General features: G+C 34.9%; 1 protein-coding gene across 2 annotated transcripts in view; it reads left to right on the top strand.

Moving 5' to 3' along the window:
- The window catches only part of Snx6 (sorting nexin 6), a 133,486-nt gene that overhangs the window by 64,917 nt on the left and 41,611 nt on the right, over window positions 1–26,958 (top strand). For both annotated transcript variants that reach the window (XM_090386905.1, XM_090386904.1), the window contains exons 6-10: window positions 452–550; window positions 6,176–6,281; window positions 6,382–6,457; window positions 11,473–11,512; window positions 21,048–21,134. In XM_090386905.1, coding sequence (XP_090243031.1) covers window positions 452–550; window positions 6,176–6,281; window positions 6,382–6,457; window positions 11,473–11,512; window positions 21,048–21,134 — 408 coding nt within the window. The remainder of the gene's footprint in view (window positions 1–451; window positions 551–6,175; window positions 6,282–6,381; window positions 6,458–11,472; window positions 11,513–21,047; window positions 21,135–26,958) is intronic.

The raw sequence follows: 26,958 nt of genomic DNA, 5'->3' as shown, positions 1-26,958 counted from the left end.
CCTGAAAATTTTAGTTTACAGAAAATTGTCTAAAGTCAACAAGTATCTTCTTTCATCTTCTCAACCTTTAACCCATGCACATTATTAAGTACAATAAGTTCTAATACCTTTCATGTTTGGGATTCTCATTAAAAAAAAAAAAAAAAAAAAGTCCTCCTGCAAATGATAAAATGCAAAAAACAATTCAATTATATTTAGGGAAGTACTGAAATTAATTTTTTTTTTTTTTTTTTTTTTAAATCTTCAACCAATGATTAACATGGTCACATTTATATTTGAGGGGAACCACACAGTTCTACTGTCCTACTTTTAAATCTTGTTTTCATCTTTTCAACTTCATTCAAGGTGATTGTTTAAATTCAAATTTTGCATAATGCCCATTATGACTTTAGATTTCAGATAAATACATATTTAAAAGTGTGCTGTGTTCTAATTAGATCTTGGTTTACAGCTCTGTGTCAGAGGAAAAAATAAAAAAGAAAAGCTTGCAGGTTTATTCAACAATCTCAGTAAGTCTGCAGATGATCTGCTTCTTTCTTCCACTCAAAAAGTAAGTGTTCTTCATTATTGTTTCTTATTTCCTTTTTTCCTCCCCATCTCATGTCTGTAAATTAATTTTTTAGTTCGAGTATTTTTTCATCTTTTATCTCAAAAATATTCTTTTAAATTTTGTTTTCTGTGTACCAGAAAACAACAAAGGTTATTTTTAATGGTGTATGTTTACTCTATTTAAAAATTCAAAATGAAAAGTAGCAATTTCTTTGCCTCTTTTGTGCTTTACATTTTAAATTACTTAGCAAATGTAATGGTTTTAATTCTTGCAATAGAGTGAACGTCTTTATTGTGATTTGAAACAAGTAGCATTGTTAAAAGTTAGTCTGCTATTTAAAAGTTGAGGCATTATATTGCCTCTTTCAGGATTTGGTGGTCCTGCATCAGGTAGGTGTTAATTTATAATAGCTAATGATGTAAAATAGCTAAAGAAGGACCAATAACTCTAGAAGGAAGAAGATTAATCGGATTGGTCCACATGATATTGATGGTTTAACTGTCGATGATCCTTCTCGGATAGCTGACAAATTGAATGAGTATTTTGCATCTACATTCACACATGAAGGATTCTGTAGGGAAGTGGAGGACAGAAGTTTATTAAACTCTTAACAGCGATCTAAATGATTTTGTAAGAACATAGTGCAAGGTGGAGGAGAAATCTTAAAGTTAAACATAAGAAAGGCACTTGGTGTGGATGGGATCTATTTAGTTATATTAGAGGAAGTGGCAAAGTAAGCAAACAAACTCTTAGCCATAATTACGAGAGCATCCTTGGACTCAGGAGAGGTCTCCATGGACTGGAGATGTGTAAATATATCCCCAATTCACAAAGTGGGATCAAAGGGTGACAGAAGTAATTGCAAACCTGTTAGTTTGACTTCTGTTCCGGGGAAAAATAATGGAGTCACTGGTTAAAGAAGCATTGCAGGATCATCTAGACGAGACTTCAGTTATAGCTTGGACACAGCATGGGTTTGTTAAGGGGGAAGTCTTGTCTGACCAGTTTGATTGGATACTACGATGTAGTCACAAAGGAACTGGATGCAAAAAATAATTTTGATATTGTATACTTGGATTTTAGGAACACTTTTGATGCTTTTGTACATTAGCATTAGTGGAGGCATATGATTCAAGAAAGCAAGCTTATATAACATTACCCAAAAAAAAAAAAAAAAAACCTTCCCATTTCAACCATTCATTCACTCCAAAAGTTTGTCTTTTAAATAAATTCAGCCTTGAATTTATTTAAGCTGTTAACTTCAATGATAGATGTAAGTTTTGTTCCAACAATCAACCACCTGCTTCCTAAAGGCAAATTTCCACACATCTATTCCACACCTATCTTTCTTCAATTTGAATTTATGGCCCCTCAGGTGCAGAATCTGAGGAAGAATCCCATCAGCATTGAGCTTGCTCAAACCATTCAAGGCCTTATACACCTCAATCAGATGACCATGCAGGTGCCTAGTCTCCAGATGCTGGAATTTTCAGAACTTGAGCCTTTCTTGGTAACAGCAACCCTTTGTTCCATTCACTAATCTCGTTACCCTTCTCTGTGCTTGTTCCAGCAGCTTTACATCCTTTCCTAAAATGAGGCCTCCAGACCTGTATGCAGTACTCAAGGTGTAGCCTGACCATTGCCTTATACAAGGGTATAATCACCTCCTTATCCCTGCTAGCAAAATTCCTGTATATCATTGACAAGACCCCATGAACTACTCTTGCAGCTTGTTTGCACTGTCAGAAAACTTCATATGACTGCACGATTACCTCAGGTCTTTTTCATTCTCCACTACCCTGAGTGTACTGCACATTTGGTATGTTACTCTGAGGTTACTTCTACCCATATGCAGCACTTTGCATTTGTGAATGTTAAATTTCAGTTGCCATCTCTCAGCCCATGCACTTGACTTTTCTAGATCCTGTTGCAGTAGTGTACTGTACTTACTGTCATTAACAACCCTACTAGCCTTCATATTATCTGCAAACTTGGACATTTAAGCCCGATATACCTTCATCAATATCATTGATAAACGCAGAAAACAATAGGCCCAACATGGATCCCTGGGGGACACCACTAATAACATTAGTCCACAAAGAACAGTGTCCATTGATTACCACTCTGTCTTCTCCCACTCAACCATCCCTTTATCCATAGCAGCAACTTGCCCTTAATGCCATACTGCTCGAACTTGTACAGTAGTTTTCCATGTGCAACAGTATCAAAAGCTTTCCTAAAATCCAAGTAGAGTAAGCACTGGTTATTAGAATCAGCCACTTTAGAGAATCAAATTTCAAAGAACTGATTCAAATCAATAAAATTCCCTACACTATCTTCGTTTATTAGACTCACATTTTTGGTTATAAGAATCGATTTTGAACGTCTCTGTGGTTTTTTTTTTTTAAGCACACTTTTGGAGGTCACTTTTCTAGAGGTTACAATCGTAAAATAATAAAAACAATTTGCAGTTTTCAATTTATTTGGCTTTTTTGTTTGTACAAACTGTCATAAAGGTAGTTACTACAGCTTTAACAGAAAAAGATTGCCCAGTCTGTTACTGATATTTTCGCCAAGGAGAAGGAAGATGAACCCCAACGAATTCCAGTTACAAAACGGCAAACTCACGAAGCTATAGCTGCCCTGAGGAGTGTTGGAAGAAACTGGTGCAACTGATCATGAATGTAGCCTGTTATACAATATTGAAAAATCTATAAATAGACTTTGTAGCGCTATTTTAAAGCAGTCTAAAAAAGTGACTATTTAAAATTATAATCATATTACAAAGTGTTGTTTAATTAATATGTATATTAAGCTGTGTACATAAGTATAAATTTATTTTGCTAATCTGTGGATAATATTCTTCTAATTTTCACACACTTAATTGGTAATAAAGCATAAATCTGTGCTTTATATCTTTATTTTTATAGCCTGTGGATAATATTTGTCGATTTTTGCTTATGAGAATTGCTGTTTATTAGTCAAAATTCAATTTGCAAATGTGATCACTATAACTGGTGCTTTCTGTGTGTGATATCAGGATTATTTTTTGCAACCAGTTTCTTTGTGACCACATCATAGTATCCAATCAAATTGGTCAGACAGGACTTCCCCTTAAACTGATATTAAAAAACTACAGTAGTAGTGTTGAATGGCATAGATTTAATTGTATCTCCTATTGTGACTGCCCTCACAACTAGTTACCATCTATTGCACTACCTCGAATAAGTGACGTTTCACCAATGGAGAAAGCTATTGTTACTTATTCTCAGTGGATACCACTACCCAGATGGCACCATTTCAAGAAAATAAGTAACAATAGTCTTCTACATTGGTGGAGCGTTACTTATTTGAGGTAGTGCAATACGTGGTAATTCTTGAAGGCAGTTACGATATGAGATACAATTACCGTATTTCCCCATGTATAAGACGCACCTTAATTTTGGGGCCCGAAATTTGAAAAAAAAAAATTTATTACATAAAGTTATTGAACTAAAGTTTTATTCATCATAAAATTCATACAACTCATCACTCTCAAACCTCCTATCCATTAGCTTGTCCTCATCTGTGTCTGATGACGAATCACTGTCTTCATATATTGCCTCATTCTCAGTTCCATCTATGGCATTTGAAATGCCACACTTCTTAAATGATGTGACAAAGATCTCAATCGTGATATTATCCCAGGATCTTTTCACCCAGGTACTAACTTCTCCTATAGTTGGTTTCTTCACTCTTCCTGCTGGTGTCATTGTCCCCAGAAGACTTCATCCATTGGTTCCATTCGTCTCTCATGGCAGCTTTGAAGGGTTTGTTAATGCTGACATCAAGTGATTGGAGCTGGGATATCAAGCCTCCATTTATGACGGCAAGTTGTTTTTTGCTCTGCAGCAATCTTCTTTGTGTTTTTTGTTATGTGTGTGCCCTGAACTGATCAAGCACCAATAAGGCAGGTTTGCATAAGAGCCCACCTGGTCTCCTGCTCCAAACTTTCTCAAACCAGATCTTCATCCCATCCTGATCCATCCAACCCTTATCACGAACGTGGACAATCACTCCTCAAGGAATGTCTTCTTTTGGCATTGTTTTGCGTTTGAAAATCAGCATAGGGAGGCAGCTTGGTTCCGTCGGCACAACAAGCTAGAACAACTGTATAATGGCTCTTTTCATGATATAATGCCACTTGTCTCCACAGTTACAGTTTTCACCCCCCTTCGTATCAACAGTTCTGTTACTTGGGATATCAAATTGAAGGGGGACTTCGTCCATATTTGCAATCTGTCCCAACTCAAACTGATGTGTCTTCCGACATTGAATGACAAAACGATGAAATTCAAGGACCTTCTGCTCATAGCTTTCAGGCATCTTTTGGGCAAGTCTGGTGCGTGTACGCATGCTTAGTCCATTCCGTTTCATGAACCTGAAGCACCAATTGTGTCCTCCTTTGAAATCAGTAACTTCTTTTTCATCAGCAATTCTTTTTGCCTCATACTGAACCATCTTTGTGGACACAGGAATTCCAATTGCCTTTTGCTCTTCAATCCATATCTTCAGTTCCCTCTCTAAATCAGGCCATTTTGCTGACTTGCCTCTCATGGCCTTCTGTCAATGTGTTTTCAGTAGGGTTTCTTCTTCCTGTAGCCAGTCTCGGATTGTTTTCTCAGTTGGAGGAGGACCAAACTTATGTTCAGCAGCACGATTCACATTTGCAAACTGGATCACTTTTAACTTTAATTCAGCACTGTACGAAAATCATTTCTGGGCAGAATGTGGCAAAATGTAACCTAATATACTGGTAACAAGTGCGAAACAATGAGCGCAAAGACAAAAAGCGGGAAATGCAAGTAAAAAAAATCTACAACCACTGTATAAGACGCACCCAATTTTTAGACCCCAAATTTTTCGAAAAAGGGTGCGTCTTATACCTGGAGAAATATGGTAAATCAATGTCATTCACACTACTACTGTAGTTTACTACTACAGATGAAGGATTGTGTATTTACAGAGTTCTATGGTAAATTATAAGTTCATAGTATATTATGCCTTGTGCATTTATTTTTATTGGTAATATTACTACATACATCTCTTAGCATCTCTCATATTGTGGAATTATACTTCATAACTGGGTTGGCACGATTGCAACACCAGGATAATACCTAACCATCCACCGATGATAGGCCAACAAGCCTTGAAATGTTGCTATCTGAGTGGTGGTATCCACTTAGAATAAGTAATGATAGTCTTCTCCATTGGTGAATAGTTACTTATTCGAGGTAGTGCAATGCATAGTAATTTGTTGCGAAGGCAGTCACAATACGAGATGCAATTAAATCAGTGCAGTTCACATTACTACTGTGAATGATTGTGTATTTACACTGAGAGTTCTATGGTATATTAAAAGTTCGTAGTATATTATGCCTCTTGCATTTATTTTTACTAGTAATAAAATAATCTTACTTTAAGTTTACATACCAATTAAGTTTGGTCATATTTAAAAAAATTCATTTTAATGAATATTAGTCCCACTAGTCCATTAAAAAGGTTTTTTTTTTTAAAAATTTGTGTATTGCATGCAATGGAAACATAATTTCCAAAGAGAAGTGTTTTTTTTCTTTTTTAATTTAGGATGTGGATGAATTTTTTGAGCATGAAAGAACATTTCTAGTTGATTATCATACACATGTTAAAGATGCAACAGCGAAGTCAGATAGAATGACCAGGTGTCATAAAAGTAAGTAAATCAAATGATTTATTTTTATAGTAATTTAATTTAACATAGTTTAAATTTCTGTCTGTGGAAACTAAGTCTTTTTTTTTTTCTCTCTCTTTAGATGCTGCTGATTCCTACATAAAGATTTCTTCATCTCTTATACAGTTAGCCACAATTGATGGATCAGAATTAGAAAAGTAGGTATTTTAGTAAGTAAAATTGCTATAATGGACTATGCATGTTCAAATGTTCAAGTGCACCCCCCCCCCCCCCGAAATCCTAAAAAAACTGAGGTAACTGATAAGTCGTGTTGTTCATGTGCATATATGAACATGCTAAATTCACAGAATTTCTATGAAATTTGGCAATATATTTGTTTTGTAATAGCATTACTCTATTGAATCATCCATCTCTAGCAAGCTGATTTCATGAGCCATACATGATTGCATCACTCTAGTGACAGTATAAATGCAGTGCATATACGAGCCCACTATCCTGTGCTATTGCAATGGTTTTCACAATTAACACCATGTAGAAGTGTTGTTATTGTTGCTGCATTGAATGCAGAGGGACATTCTACACATGAAATAGCTAAAAGGATTCATTGTAATCAGTCAACAGTGGTACATTTATTTATGAAAATTATCAGAAACTGGCAGTCTAAACAAAAAGAAAGGAAGTGGACATCCACGAATATCCTCTAGTGAAGGACAGATTTCTGGTCTGTCTGTGTGTGTCTGATGCAGAAGATCCTTATTGACAGATCTCAAAACAGATTGGGAGGAGGATACAGGAGTAAACGGAAGTACTGCTACAGTACGTAGATTTCTTTTCTCATTGGATTAGTAGCATGTCACCAATAAAAGCCAGTTTTGATACAAAAAATTAAAGCCCATCATCTAAAGTTGGCAAAAGAGCATGCTAATTGGCTTGAGGATCAGTAGAAATGGGTTATTTTCTCTGATGAATCAAAATTCAACTTACATGGTTCAGTTTGACAGCAGACTGTTAGATGAAGAGAAGTTCATCCTGACTATCATCCCCACAGTGAAACATTTTGCATCTCAAATGAGGTTGTTAGAGTAGTTGATCATCTTGAATTAGTGAAGGGTGCAGTGACTGCTAATGTGTACAAGGATATTCTTGAGATCACTATGAGGATGTTGCCAATTGCATTTTTTTTTCTTTTCAAGACAACTCTGCTCCATGTCAGAGCTAAAAGTAAGTACTTCATAAAATTAGCAAAAGTTTTGAATTTATGAAATGTAGCACTCTTGCTTAAATAAATGTAATATATTTTGCTGTCTATACTGTCCACAGGTGCAAAATTGGTTGGTGAATAAATCGGTTTGCACAATAACATGGCCTGGGAATAGTCCAGACCTCAGTCCAATTGGATTGAAGTCTGAACTGTTCAATTTTCAAATGAAAATTGTTGGAACAAAATGGTGTTTCAGTAATGCAAAAACACTCTGAGCTGAAGGAGACAATCTGTTTGGTACCACGAGCTTTCCCCAGGAATACATTCAGAACCTTATCCAGTCAATGCTATGATGATGTGTTTGGGCCAATGAAATATTAGTTTTTTGTTATATATAGCTGCCTGTTGTCCTAATGTGAGTCACAAAGTAATGAAAAAAATAGCTGCTTTCATAGAATTTGTTATACAAACCATAAGTGACATGCTGTTATTTTGGAGAAAAGTACTTATTTCAGGGTATATTTACCCATAAAGCATGAAAGTAAATTTTTCTGCAGTTAATTTATTATGCTATTTATTAAGCTATTTTTAAAAGATTAGCTGCCAGTAAAGGACAAACAACCTAAAAAAAATGAGGTGATGCAATTTTTTTGAGCACCATTGTATGCAAAGAGTTTTAACAAAATATATTTATCCTTTGGCACCTAAATCCTTCACTTGTACTTTTGCATGATAGGCCTGTTGGTAACCTTGATATAGCCCAAAATGGAAATTATTAAAGTTAGAATGTGTGGTGTGCTAGAGAAATACACCCAGATATGAATTGAATGTGTTTGCAGGTTGAAATGTCGGTTATCATTCCCCTCAACCCACTCACAGAAGAAAAGTTCTGTAGTACTATATCCTACTAGGCGCTAGATGATCTCACTACCACATCTTTGTAAAGAGACTGACTACCTTTTATTGGGGTTCCATAGACATGGTGTTATTATTCCAAGAAATGGTGCCAGCTACAATATGATATATGGATAGCCTATGTGATATGCACAAAAAAAGAAATAATACTATTTCTATTTGTCCAATCCTTAATGAAATTTGGGAAAACTTGACAGATTGTTCTAAAAGATATAAAATTTGAAAAGCCATGCCTTGGGAGTCAAGATAGATGTGGGAGGGCAGATGGACATGGTGAAGACAATAGGTGCATTATACATATATCCTATTGTGCCAAAAAAAACCCACCCTTTTAAGTATTAAAAAGATGATAGTTGAACTGTGCTTTGGCAGATTGTCAGGATGACCTGTGAAAACATTGTCTGATTATTCAGTCAGAAATAAATAACATCAGGAAGTTATGACATTGACCACAAGAACATCATTAGTAAGTTTCTAATAAGTTGGAACAAGGGTGTTACATCTTTTACCATCTTAAAAGATATATATGAGAATCTTATCTTCAGGCTTACAAGATTGGGGAAAGCTTTCAGTTGCAGGAGATCTTCTGCAACTGCAAGCTTTCTACAGTCATTAATTTAAAGCTTCCAGCTTCACTCAGACAGTTTTTCCTCACCAAGAAAGATCTTTCATCTGTAAATATCAATACAGAGTACTTCTTCAGTTCATCCACAACATCCAAGTAGGCTAACTGGGTTATCTGCACCTCTTAAATGATGATTGGGTCTGATCTGATTCATTCTTACTTTTGTATTCACATAAGTGGAAAAACTTTGTCCCCATCCTTTGCTGTCTTAGCCAGTGATTTTTGTTACCAGCATTTGCAAGCCTAACTCTTTCTGTAGTACTATTACTGATGAACTTGTAGTTTTGTAGACTTTAGTACTTTACATCACTCTGCATCTTTTCCAAGCCATGTTTTTTTGCTCTGTTAACTTGGCTAGCTTATTGTTAATCCATCTGGGCATTCTCCTCTTGCTCTGTTCTTAACCTAGCAGAAGGCAATTTGGTATATTCCATATGCCAAAGAGACTTAAATTTGAAAATAAAAATCTATTTAAGTGACATCAGTGTCTATTTAGAATTTCTTTATTACTTGTTTGACTTTCAATCTGTATAATTAATTCTTTCATTAAAGACGTTCACTGTAAAAGGAAAGTTTTTAGGTTTCATGAAGCCAATTCTTTCATATAATTATGAATGCTTTTAAAGTAAGAATTTAAAATTAGAAGCATCTGAAGCAAGTGAATGGAAATGCTTGCCAGTGTCAATGTTTGCATCTGCAGTAACATCTTTGTGAAATCCAAACACTGAGTCATGCAGGTGTTTACAATTTCATTTCTTTCAAGTTTCACTTGCCAACAGTGAAGATAACACTCAAAATCATGATAAAAAAACATGTTATAAAAGGTGCATATGTAAAGTGCATCAGATGGATTTTTATTTTAAATCAACTTGAGTTCTGCTCATATCTGGAAAATCAATTTGTGTGTATAGTTGTTCATCGTGCTTATCGGCCATTTTGGTTACTATTGTCACAGTGCCTTTTGTTAACACCAAACTGATGCACCATTACACTTGCCATTCACAACTACTTGAGTGTACTGCCTTAGATTCTGTGTGCTTCTTAACCAAGAGCATGATTCCCCCCCTTACCCTGTGTCTCTTTTCTATACACATTGTATTCACCAGATTCAAATTCTGCATCCCCCTGTGTCTCAGTGGTACTACATTCACATTTGAAGACTTAATGAATACTTCAAATTTATTTACTATGCTTCTAGAATTAGTGTACAAAGATGTATACATGCTTGTGCGCTGTCTGTTTTTGCTCTTAGTAACTGTAACACAACTGATATTTGCTTTTCCTGTGAGGAATCCCCCCAGAAGCAGTCCTTTTAGTTCCCTCATATCTTGTTTTCCAGACTGCCACTCCGAACAGATTCATTTCAGGAATGAATTTCACCTCTGCTTGTGTCTATTGTTAAACCATTAGTGTGTGTGTGTGTGTGTGTGTGTGTGTGTGTATATATATATATATATATATATATATATATATATATATATATCCCAGGCTAGTATTTTTCTGACTTGCCTAACCCTACTCCAAATAAAATATTTTTGCACCTCTTTTTAAATGTTCTGTTCTGTTCTGTCCTGTCCTGTACAAGCAGTTGTACCTGTTAACAAGTACAGACCATCCTGAGGAAAAATTCTGCTCCATGATCTTTGTATAATCTCCCCAGGGCCAAATTGATTGACAAGGATCTCATCTTGTACTCCCTGTTGTCTGTGCAAAATTCCAATGTATCATTCAAAGTTAATTATCATTGTTGCCATATACCTGTTAAGTAAATCTTTGGATTGCCTGTACCTAATAACATTAGTACCAATGCATACATCATTAACATTTGCTCTGGCAGGCATACCCTGGTCCTATCCTTTTTTGCACAATAAGTTTTCCATTTCCTTGACAATAGTTGTTGATAATGGTTACTTCTGTGACATCAGTGCTTTCTGCCCTTGGCAATTTCAGTGTGTTGTCTGTTTGTATGTAGGGTCTAGCATTTGAGTAAACAAAGTTGCTTGATGAATCCCTCATTTTAATTCCTTCAAGTACATAATTTCTTTCCCCCCTTTCTCCCATGCTCATTTGCACACCAGGAAATTGAATTTTTGCTTAATCTCCTCTCAATCATTGTATTGAAAACACAGGTGTCCCCTTTGGCTGCATCATGTACTGCTACAAACTGCTCCATGAACATGCCACAAGTAGTGCATACTATAAAATTCTGATTTGTTGAACTACCGAGAGCAGTTTTGAAAACTAGGATTTTGGCTTGTGGAAGAAGTATCCTTGGCATTTCACCTCCAAAATCAAAGTATTCCCACTTTTTTTTTTCTTTCTTTCTTGCTCTAGTCAAAGTACTAGAGCAAGAAAATTACGTAATGATTGCCCTTCTGTAACTTACCTAGTGTTTGTAAAATTTTAATGCTAAGTAAATTGAAATTATTGTATCTTTTAAAATGCTGTGTTATTTTTTGATTTAATTACAGATTTTTTAGCAGAGTTTCTGAAACTTTAGAAAAGGCAAGGGTGAGTGTTTTTTAGTGTTTTATCTTCTAAATCAAGTGCACTTTTTTTCTTTTTTAAACAACTAGGTAAAGCCTAATGCATAGTATTAAAAATATGCTTCACCTATACTGAAATTGAGCTACTCATTGTATTCATTTAAAATATTACAAAAATTGAAAGACTTGTTTGGTTAGCACACGCTCTGATCACTTTTTTATATTTATATATATATATAAAAATAAAAGATACCTTCTCGCTTCAGAGGATAAATAAATTTGTGTATATTGGTTTTATGACCCAATTTAGTCTTAACAAGTGTTGCTTGCATTGGGTTAGCAATGCAAGCAACTGATGATATTCAAATGATGTTCAGCATAGTTGAATGTGTCACATAAGTCAACTGCATTAAGTAGTGACAAGTGTACAGTATTTATTCTCTGTACAGTTATTCAAGTTTTTTTTTTTTTTCTTTTCATGTATGTATATTTAATGTTAAAAACAAGTTATCATTCTTGACAGTTAGTGCTTGTTGCCATCCTTCAACTTTTTTGTTTATTGCACAGTCATGGGGAAGGAGGGGCATCCAGATTCTCTTAATACAATCTCACATTTAAAAAGCAATGTATTGTTTATATCTGCAACCAGTTTTCCACTTTGGACAAAGGTGACATAGCTTGGATTCTACGGTATTTTTTTATTTATTTATTTTTTTTATGTAATTGCAATAAAAAAGTGTGTATAGCCTTAGCCTTTTTAAAAAGTTTTTATTAAACAAAATACAATACAAATAAAATGTTCAGCATGTTGTGGGCACTAAATGAAGTTGTAATTTTACTTTCTTTGAATTTAATAAAACCTATTTAAAACCAAAGTTGTAAATTCACTGTTTGATAATTTTACTATTTTAAAATTAAGTGCAAAGTGCTGTGGTCATTCCATGTGACAGATTAGAGAACATTCATAATTAATCAGTCATGGTATCTGAATGTCAAAACCATTGAACTGGTACGTAATGTTTTGTATGTGCTGGATGAACATTTGGGTCAATTTTTCTTATTAACCTTCCTTTCTTGCCAATTGTTAGCATTCCAGTTAAATATTTATCAATTTGCGCTGTGTTTTGAGAGTGACATGATTCATTGGTCCAGGCACTGTTGATTGAATGTGAAATCCTTCCCTTCTGGATTAGAAGGTAGTGAATTCCTTTTAATTTCCAACATTTGTATTTATTTATTTACTGAAATCTCTGTTAATAGAAGCTTGGATAATTGAGATCCTACTCTATAGTTATTATTTTGGATATTTTTTTATTTTTTTTTTTTGATATTTTAGAAAGTAATGTGGAAAAAACTTAATTCTGAGTGACAAATATACTGCATATAAGACTCAAGTTATTTTCAGCTTTTGTTGTCTGTAATTGTCTAAAATTTTTATAGAAGTACATATTATTTTGTACTATTCAGTTAATTTCCTGGGAATATAAGATTATAGCAATGTACGGGTGGTCAAAGTTTTCAGAGCACAAAAGAAAAAAATCTTTCCTGTCTTCAGTGCACTTTTTGGTATTTAACCTGCATGCAGTTAAAGTCATTATTTTATTTATTTTTTTAACATTGGTTTTCAAACAGTCTTCACACCTGTTTTAAGTCCTCATACTGAAAATAGTTCCAAAGTGTAATCCTTGATGCTTCTAAACAAAAGAAAAGAGTCACTGAGGACCAGATCAAAAATAGGGTATGGGCAAATTGAATAGGAGCACCTTCCTGAAGCAACAAAACATCATTAGGAAACATTTCCCTTCATTTCCTCCTAAATTTTAATTTTGACGCCAACTTTTCTTGGTACTCTGATGGTTTGGATAGTATTATCGGTAATAATCCCTTTGAATCTGTTTTTAATTACTTATGCAGTTCCTGTCATTTTTCAAATTGATACAGAGATGGAAAGGTGAAAGATTAAAAACCTGATGAAGCCAAGGTGAGTAATAACCCTAACCATTTTCCCTCCTTTATTTAATAAATATTTCCATCCGTGTACTCCATTTAGTGCCATATTCTATTTGAATCCTACTTTTTCCCTATTCCTGAAAAAAATCGTTTTCATTGTCTTGCATGTATGTGATTAGTGTGTGAGAGAGTTGCACTTGGTTGCTCAAGCTCATGTGCTCTTTTAAAAAATTCTGTGCAGGGGATTTGTTGATGAATTTAATGTGTTTGTTTTTTCTTATGGTCAGTCAGTTCTAGACCATATCTCTTGTTATGAATGGTGTTGGATAAGTTCATCTGTTTTTCTGTTTTGGTTATTACATGTGACAAAGCATTAGAGGATGTTTCCTGGGAATATGCATAGATATATACACCTAATTCTGTTTTTACACGATAGATACGTTCCTGAAAAATACGTGTAAAAAAAAAAAAAATTCGTGTAAAAAAAGACATTGTATTTATGGAAGAAAAGAAGATTGGTTCCGGATCTAAAAAAATCAGTAAAAATAATTTAAAAAAACACATAAAATATTCGTTTTAAGCTTATTATTTTATTTCAACAAAATACACATGTAATAATATGTAATTAAAATGTACTAAAATAAATTTGTATGCATATGAAATGAAGAAAAATTCTTCATGAACAAAAAAAATCTGTTTTACACATAACAAGATTTTATTCATTTTCACTTTCTGATAATAAATGGTGCATACGTTTGCGTACGACTGGAATATCACTGCCATCACTAGAAATGTTGTGGACATCGTCTTCTTCCTCTATTAATGAAATTCTTTCTGCGATCTCTTCAGCAAAATCAGCACGAGTCTCCTCTGGTGCTGATGTTTCATCGGTTTTACGAAAGAATTCAGTTATTAATCGTTGTTCGTGTTTTGGTTAGGCCGTTATATAATTCTCTGTAAGAGGCTGTCAACAACTTCAGTTCACGTTGAAACTTCCCAGCGCGTTCCTCATTAGGGTCATGTTTGACAAAATGATTACCTAATTTTCTGGCCAGTTCCAGACCTTTTATTAAATCTGCATTTAGAACAGGATCATTTTCTTCATTATCACTACGTTCTGTGGGATAAGGAGTCCCAAGAACAACCTCTAATATTTCATCTTCGCTTAGAGCTTTGTCGGTTAACAATTCATCAATATCTTCAAACGATAGATCATCGAATCCTTCTCCACCAATTTTGTGTGCCATTGTAATGATGTTGGGAAATTCGGTCGTATTAGGGATGATGGGATCTTTGCTTTTTACACATTGTGGCCAAACCGCTTTCCAACACGCATTTAAAGTTGCTGGTTTTAATTCAGTTAACGCTAATCCAACTTGATTGATACAATCCATAATTGAGAATATCTTCCACACATCAATGACTGTTAGTGTTTCATCATTCAGTTTGTCCAAAACGTGTTGGAATGTTCGTTTTACGTAGTATGTTCTAATTGTCGCAATTATACCTTGGTCTAGCGGTTGTATCAAAGATGTAGTATTAGGTGGCAGAAATAAAATTTGTACGTTTGGGTGTTCCAAGACAGGATGTCCGGGTGCATTGTCAAGAATCAGAAGAACTTTAAATTCGAGACCTTTCAAATTCATATAACGTCTGACTTCTGGGACGAAACATTTGTTGAACCATTCTGTAAAAATAGTAGTGGTCACCCAGGCCTTCTTATTTGCCATCCAGTGAACAGGCAGTTTATTGATATCTACACCTTTCATTGAACGTGGGTTTAGAGCTCGATTTTCCAGCACTGGTTTCAACATACGATCTCCTGAAGCGTTGGAGGAAAATAAGGTCATACGATCCTTAGCTACCTTAAAACCACCAACAGTTTTCTGCGATTTGGCTACATACGTTCTGTTCGGCATTCGTTTCCAGAAGAAACCAGTTTCATCTGCATTCCACACTGGATCAGGAGTGTATCCTCCATCTTCAATAATTTTTGCAAGTTCCTGCGGGAATACTTTAGCAGCCGATTCATCTGCAGATGCAGTTTCACCTTTAATTTTTATATTATGAAGAGCATTCCTTTTAAAAAACCCTGTCATTCAACCTGTACTCGTAGAAAATTCATACTTTCTGTTTAACTGAGATGAAGTGCTTGGCTCCTTTTCTTTAATCTGTTTGTAAATTCTTAGTGCTGTTTGCTTGATGGCATTTCCATCTACTGGTACTCTTTTTTGTGACTGATCTTCTATCCATATTACCAGGGCCTTTTCCATTTTTTCCTTGACAATATCTCTTGTATATGATGATGAATTAACACTTTTGTTCCAGAACATACCGACTTCCTAATTGCAGCTTCATTTTTCTTAATAGTTCTTACGATAGCTTCATGTACACCAAAATGCTTTCCTACAGACGTAGCCCCTTGTCCAGTTGCAAGACGATCTAAAATTTGAATTTTAAGTTCCAAAGAAATCGCTTTCCTTTTCATTTTGGTAATAGGTGAATTATTTGACATTATATAAGGGCTACCGAAAAATATCTCAGTTATAATTAATAAAAAAAGGTATGAAAATTTTGTAAACTTACAATTAGTATTAGTAACGGCCGCATGGTGCAAGAAAGCCTATGGCTTATGCTGCACCAGCCAAAAAAAAAAAAAAAATCCGAACAAAACAATGATAAAAACAAAAAATAAATAAATAAATAAACTAAATAATAATAATTAATAAATAAAAAAAAATAAAATAAAAAATAAATAAAAAGGAAATTAAACCTATCATCCTATGCGCTTCCCTTACCCAAAAGTACTATCCAGATGACCTTTGAATTTCCCCAAACTGTCGGCCTCTACCACCCATGAAGGCAACCCATTCCAGTAATTTACAACTTGCTGGCTAAAATAGAACTTCCTGCAGTCCAATCTAAACATTTCCCCCCGTAATTTGAATTTATGTCCCCTAGTTCTAGCATCATTTATAATCTTGAAAATTTTGTCCTCATTCATTTTACTGATGCCTCTCAGAGCCTTAAACACCTCAATCAAATCTCCTCTAAGGCGTCTAGTTTCCAAACTCTGCAACCCACATATTCGAAGTCTTTCTTCATAAGGACGCCCTTTTGCCGATCTCACCAGGCGCGTTACCCTTCTTTGCACCCTTTCAAGAAGCTCGATGTCTTTCTTCAGGTGCGGTCTCCATACTTGAACACAGTATTCCAAGTGTGGTCTAACATAAGCCTTATATAATGGGATTATCACGTCCCTATCTCTACTTGCAAAAGTTCGATAGATCATCGATAGGACACCATGGGCCTTCCTTGCAACCTGTTTACAATGCTCAGAGAATTTCATGTCTGACCGTATCGTAACACCCAAGTCCCTTTCCTCCAGTACTGGGTTTAGTTGAACTCCACCAAGTGAATAAGTTTTTTTGGGATTACTGTTTCCCAGGTGTAATACCTTACACTTTGTTGGATTAAAGCACAGCTGCCATTTTTCTGACCATTCCTGAAGTCTATCTAGGTCTCTCTGAAGAAGCTCAGCTTGACAGTGATCATTAACTACTCTCCCAATTTTAACATCATCTGCAAGTTTAGACATCACGCCCTCTATCCCTTCATCAATGTCGTTTATGAAAATTAAAAACAACAGTGGTCCTAATACTGATCCTTGGGGAACCCCACTTCTTACATCAACCCAATCTGAGGAATAGCCATTTATCACAACCCTCTGCCTCCTGCCCTGAAGCCATCCTTCTATCCATCTAAGGATTTTCCCAGTGATTCCAACCTGTTCCAGCTTATAAAGCAACCGCTCATGTGGGACTGAGTCAAAAGCTTTGCTGAAATCTAAATAAACAATGTCGAAATTATTCCCTAAATCCAGCTCGTGAGTGACCCTTTCGAAATAGCGAACCAGATTTGTTAAACATGATTTTCCCTTTACTAAACCATGCTGAGTATCCTTGAGAATTTCAATTCGATCCAAATGATCCTGAATTCCACCCTTGATCATTGCTTCCATGATTTTCCCTACTACTGAAGTCAGACTGACAGGTCGATAATTTCCAACTTCACTTTTAGAGCCACCCTTATGTATGGGAGATACATTTGCACTTTTCCAATCCAAGGGAATCTCCCCAGAGTCTAATGATGCTCGCATAATTAGCCTTAATGGTTCAATGCACTCGCTTGCCGCCTCTCTTAAGATTATAGGGTATATTCCATCAACTCCAGGAGCTTTACTGGTCTGTAGGCTCGAAAGTTTTATTGACTATTGGCAAAATTATTGACTATTGGCAAAATTAATAAATTTATATGTGCACAAATTTCACTAAAGATTCTTTCACTTTGAAATAGAGCTTACTACTACATGTCTGCCGAAGATGCAATGCACGAATACCGTAGATGTGCACCAAATTCAATAAAAACATTGGTGATTCATAGATACCTAGACTTAAACATTGGTAAGCAAAAGCACGCGTTTCAAAACGCATACACTAGCTGTTATCCAATCTATTGATGCATGTAATATAGAAATGATACTAATATGCCACAAATAAAAAAAATTTTCTTAGAATTTAGGCAAAAAACATTCATAGAAATCGTGTTAAATCAAAATGACTCGCGTAAAAAGAGAATGAAATATTTATCTTGAATTCGTGTTAAACCAAATTCGTGTAAAAAAAGTTCGTGTAAAAAACAGAATTAGGTGTATTAGGCTTCTGCCATTGCAGCAATTAGCTCTTGAGTAACTTTGAAAATAAGTGAAATGTTTCCTTATGACAAGGTTTGTTAATTTCATAAAAGGAATTTTTAGATGGAAAAGAAGGGGGAAAAAGTATAATGGAATTAAAAACTAAAAGTATATTCACACTATTTAGTAAGATGCTGGGCCACCAATATCAATTAAAATGTGGTAGTATCTACTAATATGCCAGTATTGTGCAAATGATGTATCACAGAATTGCAGAAAGCCAGCAGCTTCTAATTTGGAAAAATTTAGTTTTTCATCTTCTTGTAGGCAGCATCCTCTTTCTAAAAATTAAGGGTGTAAGTAAAGTTCTACTTCTGTTGGGCATGTTCTCACTTGAGATTCATGTAGATATTTGACAGCACAAAAAAAAAAAAAAAAAAAAGAAACAGTATAGCCAAAGCAGCTTTTGTGCCTTAAAACCACAAACAACAACAGCACATACTGTGAATACTAGTTTACTAAATTTTACTAAATCTGAAGATTGAAATTTAGTTAATTCTTTCAGCATATAAAATAATTTTGAACAATTTAATTAGGAGGTTCAACACAAATTGCATATTTTTTAAATGTGTAAATGTTTGTTTAGCATCTAATAAATGCCATTCAGGTGGATACATCTGAATGGCATTTATTAGATGATAAACAAAATCAGTCTTGAAATTTAAAATGTTTATCCTGTCTTTTAAATCTTCAGGCCCAGTTCTATGATGGATTGGCCCTGAAGGAATTAAGTAAGGTGAAGTCTAAAAACTGCTGGATTGGTATTGTGCACTAAGTTAGCACAACAATAGTTTCTCTCTTTATTGTTGGGACACTAGTTCATCGAGCTAGTTAAAGCCCTAGTGAATGCTTTGCCCACCCTTGTGAGGATCTTGCGAGTTTGCAGTAATAATAGGAGCTGCAGGGCTGGGTGTAATACAGTTGCAAATTGGCTCATGTTACCCAACTTTCTCATGGCTCCCACTGTGCTCGGAACATTGTGGCTTTGTCATTGCTCCCACAGTGCTTGGATTAAGTGGCATGATGCGGTGGTTAACATCATGGCTAATACACTCCAACAGAAAGGTTGGCATGTCATAATAGAGCCCCACTATAGAACACCTGATGGCCTTAGAAAGCTGGATATGGTTAGGATTGCACTCTTAATCACTGCGTCTTAAGATTTTTCTAATCACTGAAGTCAGTTACTAACTTCACTCTTAGAACCACTTTTGTGTATTGGTGATACATTGGCACTTCTACAATCCAAAGGAATCTCCCCTGAATCCAAAGATATCCTCATAATTAACCTCAATGGTTCAATACACTCCCTTGCACTGTACCTCAAAACTACAGGGTATGTGCCATCAACTCTGGGAGCCTTACTTGCCTTTATGCTCAAAAGTTTTTTTTTAATAAGTAATCATCTAAGGTGGGAGATGACTTTCATCAACCAGTGAAATACCACCACTTTGCTTATTTGGAGGCTTGAAGTGGTGAAACCCATGTTTAGTCTCTAGAGCAAAGTTTCCGGCATCCCCCTCCCCCATACTTCTCCTTCAACCCATGCACGGTACTAAGCACTATAGGTTTAGATACCTTTCGTGTTTGGGGTTTTCATTAAAAAAAAAATCTAATTACGACATCACTAATTTCATATAGCTCAGCCTCACTTGCACAGTCTCTTCTCAGCATGAAGGCTTGTTTCTGAGTAAAGATAGAAGCAAGGTACATGTTCAATTTATTTGCGACACCAGCTGGGTTGTTTAGACGTTCCCACATCCAGTGTGCACAAGGGTCGAATCTGATTTGCTTTTTTTCCCCTTGTATTCACATACATGAAAAATTCCTTGTCCCCATTCTTTTTTGTCTTAGCTAATGCTTTCTCATACACAGCCTTGTCCTCCCTGACCATAAAGTACTATTACAGATCAACTTGTACCTGTTGTAGGCTTCAATACTTTTCATCATTCTGTAACTGTCTCATGTCTCAGCACTTCTTCTTAGGATCCAAAGATGGGAAACCTTGTTGATAAGATCAGCAAACGGGTTCTTGTTTGAGGAAAGACAATGTGTAGGTTACAGAGCTTGGCAACCTAGAGTCTGAGGCTCTGAGAGGGAATAGTAAAATGAAGGTAAAATTTGTCATTATAAATGATTTCAAAACTAGGAAAATAAACCTTTTTCCCCATAAATTCAAATTATGAGGAAAGAGGTTTAGACTAGATTTTAGGAAGTTATCTTTTTCCAGTGAGATGTTAATTACTAGAATTAATGGAATTACATGAAGTTACTTCTGTGGGTAGTTGAGGGTGACAGCTTGAGTAAATTCAGAAGTCAGCTGGATAGTTTCCTAACAAAGAAAATCACAATTTTCTTTGTTACTTTTATTGATTATTTATTTATTATTTTGCTTCTTTTTTTTTTTCATTGATGTAGCTAATAACACCATATAGTACATGAAAGTCTGTGGCTTTCTTGTAAGCAGGAAAGGTCTTGCTGAGTGTTTTGGGATGAGAAAGGCGTAATAATGTGGCTTTCTTGTACTACATGGTTAATGCTAATCTATCAACTTCTCTTAAATTCTGTTCCCTATGACAATAGGACAGCATTTTTCCCTTCTTTTGTTTAAAACTTAATTACTTTGATGTTTACTGATTATTGATTCTTCTTTCACATATGCAAACAAGTCATAATTTAAAGCATATAGTAGATTGAAGTTTAAAATTTTACTTGTGATATTATTTTCACAAGCAGGTAGAAAATTAATACTTATTTTCTAGATTTAAATCGTTATAAAAGTTATACTTGAAGGATGCATTTTGTAATATAGCAAGACTTGTTTAACACGTGATATATATAACATTGCTTTTAATAGAAAATTGAAGGTAGAGTAGCATCAGATGAAGATTTGAAGCTTTCAGATACCCTCAGGTATTATATGAGAGACACAGCTGCAGCGAAGGTTAGTTAGTATTAATTTTTATGAATATTTTATAATATAATTTTCTTGTTATTTTTGTGGCTTTAATGAATTTTTCTATTTTTTTATTTGTTTTCTTTTGCTGTTTTAATATTTTAATTATGTTGATAAATAAAATGTATTTTAAACATGCTCATTTTATGGGGTTGAAATATGAGGGGAAAGGATTACAAAATGTGTTTTTTTTTTTTTTTTTTAATATTATGCTGTTAAAAACAAAGGGATAATAGTTAATTCTAAGGTATTAACAATTATCTTTAGGTTTTGCTTAAGGTATTTTTGATGGTCTGTAGTTCAGAAGCAGGATCTTGGGATTTACAAATTATAAGGGTGCTCAGTGTATATGGGGTGATCTTTTTTTTTGCCATTTCCAAAGAAAACTTGATACTGGAATCCTAGTTATTCAGAGAGATAGGAAAGGCTTACAAAGTTTGCTTCTATATTACAGTTCCAAAGTCTACTTTTATGTAAATATAGTCAGTTATTGAAGCTAAATTAAGACTTCGCAGAAAGGTCAGTGAGAGGGATATCTGAAATTGGAGGTGTGGGGAAGAAAGTGACCTGCTTGACTGCTAGTGCCAAAAATATATTTTTCAACAGTAAGTTTTGGCACATAGTAAAGGGATACTGGTGAACATCAGTTCAGATTGGTTTCTTCTGCAAATATGCTGGTGAGCATATCTGCACAACCCATCAGTTAATGTTCCAAAAGTTGCTTGCAGTTTACAAGTATACAGTTATTATTATAATTCCTGTATTACAATACCTAAGTCTATTTTTATGTAAATATAGTTGGTTTTCGAAGTTAAATTAAGAGCCCACAGAATGGTCAATGAGGGGGAACATCTGAAATTGGGGGCATGGGGTAGAGGTGACCTGCTTGATTAATAACACTGCTGTTGCCTGATTTCTGTTCAGTAGCAAGTTTTAGCACCTGTTAAAGGGATACAGGTGAACACCAGTTTGGATTGACATTCACTAGCATTTCTGCAGAAGAAACTGATAAATCAAAAGGATCCAAAAGATGCTTGCAGTTTTGAGAAAGTTTGGGTGTCTATGGTAGCTGTAACATTGTAATGGGGGAAGGATACTAAGAATAGTATTGGCATATTTGCATATGTCTTACAATGTGCAGAATTTTCTATTGACTATGACATGTACAAGTAAGCTGTCCTTATAGGTTTTAATGCTCCAAATATGTTATCTGCAAGTGGCTGGAAGAATATCTTTATTTTATAACTTTTGGTAGGTTTTAGTCAACTAGAAGATATAGCTTTGCACTTGTAAACCAGGATATTGAGAATACCCTGGTTTACAAGTGCACCACCCTGTCAGCTTTGTTAATGTGGACAGATTTACCTCATTTTAAAGATTAAGGCATTAATTCATTGAGGTTAAGGTTAGAAGTTTAGAAGGGCTTACTCAATGTTCTAATTTTTTTGTATTATATGCAGCCAAAGTGACTCCACTTTTGTGAGATATAATTAAACAAGGCAAAGTTTTAATCAAAGTAATCCCTTAACATGTCTGAAATAACTGAAGGGTTTCAGGCTGCGTAACTTGGAGGAGACCTTGACATCTAGGCTAGGCTTATGAGGAACAGTCTGGGTTTCAGACCCAGTGTCTGTTCCTCACCTCCTCATTGCCAGCTATGTGGTTACTGAATTAGTGAACTGCCAAATTGGAAATTAGAGGCTGAAACCTTATCACTGTGTTAGGGAAAAGTAATGAAGACAGGGATAACTGACAGGGATATTGCCCAAGTCAAAGTTCACGATGTACTTGTCAGAGAACCTGCACAGTACTAAAAATGCTATTGGAAGAACAGTCATCAAGATGGGTACCACCAACATTAGAAGCTTAAATGGAATTAAATTATATCAGAATAGTAGGTGTCACAGAAATAGTGGATATAAACAAGAAATGCTGAGATATGTGAAAGAGGATAAAGAAAAAGCTTGGGAAGATTTTGGGTATGATGTGGAAAACAAGTATCAGGAAGATGAAAAATTGTTTTGCTCTTAGTTAATTTTTAACCAGAGAAACTGAAGTTGTGGAGGAAGGGAGAAGTTAATATAGAGAGAAAGATATTTTAGAAGTATGGCGTAAATACATTAAATTTCTAAATGGAGTTGAAAACATCTGGATAAGAGGGTAGAGATTAAAACTAACAAGTATTTCTAGTGGCAAAAAAAAAAAAAAGTTGAATTATTATTAAAGTGACAAATAATAAACATAAGTATTGTGATCTACTGATAAAAGATCAATCAGAGTATAAGCATTATTCAAAATACCAAATACTTTCTCAAAACTTAGGTTAAAGTTAGGGAATGTCAAGGAATGTCATACCACTAATTTTATAAAACTGTGCTGGATTGTATTAAGATGGTATTGAGCATGTAGAAGGGATGTAAGAAGAAAGGTTAGCTAAACAGATATTTAAAGCAAATATGAATGTTAATAGGCTGAGAGGCAAACAAAAGAGGAAGGTGAATTGATGGTGCCAAGCAAGCATTATTGGAAAGAGGGCTAAAATCTAATAAGAATGAATAAAAATAGTAATCTGTGCACTGGCTGAGTATAAACAGATTTGGATATTTTTTGGTATTTTTTATAATTTAAGATGAGTGATCTTAAATTATAAAAAAATGAAATAAAAACTATTATTGGTTTCTCTTGTTTCTTTTAGTTCGATATTTTGTAATTGAGCTTAGCAAATTGCAATTAACTAAACATTTTCAATTCAGTAAAAAAACCTTGTTTTAATTATAACAAGCTTTTTTTATAAAAACCTTTTGTTTTAATTATAATTATCTTCCAGATAATTATAATTAAAACAAAAGGTGTCTCACAGATGCCATACGATTATTTGTTCCATTTAGGGTGACAAGTAATGAAGGGATACATGGGTAAAGCTGTTTTGGGTATTTTTGATGCTTTGAATTATAAGTACAGTCTTTCCTCGTATAGCACGATAATTGCGTTCCTAGAAACCCTCGTGCAATGCAAAATCGTGCAATATAAACAGGCCCTATGGGAAAAGTAGGGTTAGGTGCTGACCACCCAAGATTGAACACACATTTGGAACCAAAACATTACCAAACACAATAAATAATCGGGTAATTTTAATCGTTATAAAATACTTACGTATTTTATAACGATTAAAATACGTAATAAAAATATTATAATTTTTTTTTATTTTTATTATAATATAATAAATAATAAAAAATATTTATGTTATAATAAAGTATTTTTAGTATTTTTTTATACTAAAGTCTTTTTTACGAATAGAATACGTATTTTATTCGTAAAAAAATTATTATATTAAATAAAATAGTCGTAATAAAATATTGCTAATGCTTTTGCTTCTATCGTAAGCAAACTTGTTTTTTGTTTGATTTTCTATCCAAACAGATGACAGCCGTTCCATCTCTTCCAATTCCTTGTGTCTTAATCTAATAGATTTTAATTACACTTTGGGTTGTTCCTGCTATGGAAATTGTTTTTATTTTCTCTGCATTCTTTGTAATTCTCGGCATTGCCTCATTTAGGTCCATAGCACGTGCAATATCACACGGTCTTTCATTTCGCTCAAAGCGTTTTGCAATTTCATATTTTTTCTCTATCGACAGAGGCGGACTGGCCATAAGCCATACGGGGGAAACCATGGTGGGCCGGAGGCCGGTGTGATTTTGGCCATAAACCGTAGTATGAGGCCACTATAAATTTTCCTGGGTAAGAAATTTTGATCCAGTCTGCCTCTGTTTATCGATATTGCTTCTTTTTTTTCTCTCTCTGAATCTGCAGTGTCTTCGCCAGGACGCTTCCTTTTCACACCTTTTTAAGTATTTTACTAATTTTTAGGGAATAAAGCACAATTACAAAACGAGGAGGCACGCTTGATACACAAACAAAGCTGCGCGCCTGTAGCAACTGAATAAACACTGTAAAGGCCGAGATACACTATTAACACCTCACATTTTACTAAAGCACATTTCTGGGGGTTACTACCATAAAACAATAAAAACAATTTCCAGTTGCGTTTCTGCTAGTGGAATCTGTTATAAACTGGTAGTAAACTCCATCTAATTGCATTTGCGATTATATCGATAGCTGGAATTGTGTTGGTTTTTACGTTATTATGGTGAAATGTGTTTCTCCTTCACTGATATAAAACACATAAATACATTTTCAGAATCTTCTTCATTCCTATCGTGTTGCGTTCAATTGGGGTGATTCCTCGTTCGACTGCCATTTCTTGTAAACACAAAGGCGAATCGTGCATAAGCGAATTCGGTTCGGTTCATGTTACATGAGATAACGTTCCCCTATTTATAAATCGTGTATGATGGAATTCGTGTAATGTAAACACGTGTTATACGAGGACCGACTGTACTTAGTTTCAGATCATCCGGCATTAACTTGAAACTCAGCTGTTTGTATCTGAGAACAGTAAAGTCCACGAGGATAGCTTGCATGCAGGCAGCATCCAAAAATTTACAAATGCCTTATGGGTGCCTCCGTGGGCAGGAGCAGCAGTGCATAGCACATGCTTCTTGATTAGACTGGGGTTAGAGCCCGTGACTACCAAATACGGAGGATGTGGAAAGGTCAGGGAATGACCACCACATATCCCCAGAGCAATATGGTCTTAGTTGCTAATGCTCCTAAAAACCAAATAACAAACAAACAAATGCCTTATGTATTTTATCTTCCAGATTTCAAGGGTACTTGTATTCCAGTTACCAGCTAAAGTTTTTACAAATTGAAATGGTAAATATAGAGAAAGCATAAAATATTTAAGCTTAATGGGGTGCTGATGGAAGGGTGTGTGTGTGGAAATGGAAATACCAGGGAAAAAGTAGAATGAGAAATTTGGCCACTGAGACTTGATCCTCAGTCTCTTTGGGGAAACGGTGAAATGATATAGCGAATGTGGGATTTTGAAAACCCATAAACCTGCAAAGGGTTGAGTTGAGTTGAGTGGCTGAAGCTTCTAATACCACAGAGCCGAACCAACAAGCAATCACATTTCTAATCAGTGAAGCAACTGCAGCAAATGAAAAATGAACAGAAAACAAACATTAAAAATATATATTCAAACTCCAATATACAAACAACACCTCTAAGATGCTTCCAGATTTTAGAAGAATTTTATAAAATATTTTTATTGCATATATTTGGACAAGTTTTTTAAAATTTACAAGTTTAATTTTTTTTTCAGTTGGAGGATTGATGTCTTTTAGCTACCATGTTTCAATGTTCTTTGACATAATTTGCCTTAAATTTGAAACAGTTTATGAAAATCTTTTCTTCCTTCTACCCATTTTGTCAAGACAACTTTATAACAAATTAAAACTATTGTATTGTATGAAACACAGTAAGACAAGCTATTAAAGAGATGTTTTTTCTCTCTCTTTATTGTTGACTCATGGATTTAATAGTAATAGTATTTGCCATATAGTGCAAGGAAGCTACATGCTTTGCTGCACTTGCAAAAAAAAAAAGAGAAAACCACGTAGATAAGAAAATATAAATTATATGCTTCCCTCCTCACACAGTTAATTGTCCAGTTAAAATTTGAATTTATTCAAACTGTTAGCCTCAACTACCTGCAAGGGCAACTTGCTGTTCACTAACACCTGTTTTGCTCCCCGTATTTTGTGGTGGAAACCCTTGCTTTTTCAGTTCCCACTGACATATCTATAAATTAATGAGGTGCCTCTGTAGCCAGTTGGGTTAGCAGGAGCAGCAGTGCATAGCACACGCTTCTTGATTAGACCGGGGTTCGAGCCCTTGACTACCA

This window comes from Mastigoproctus giganteus, chromosome 12 (assembly GCF_048544385.1).
Source record: "Mastigoproctus giganteus isolate SK-2022 chromosome 12, ASM4854438v1, whole genome shotgun sequence".
Lineage (NCBI taxonomy): Eukaryota > Metazoa > Arthropoda > Arachnida > Uropygi > Thelyphonidae > Mastigoproctus > Mastigoproctus giganteus.
The sequence above is the reverse complement of the archived record's forward strand: the minus strand, read 5'-3'. Positions and strand labels throughout refer to the sequence as shown.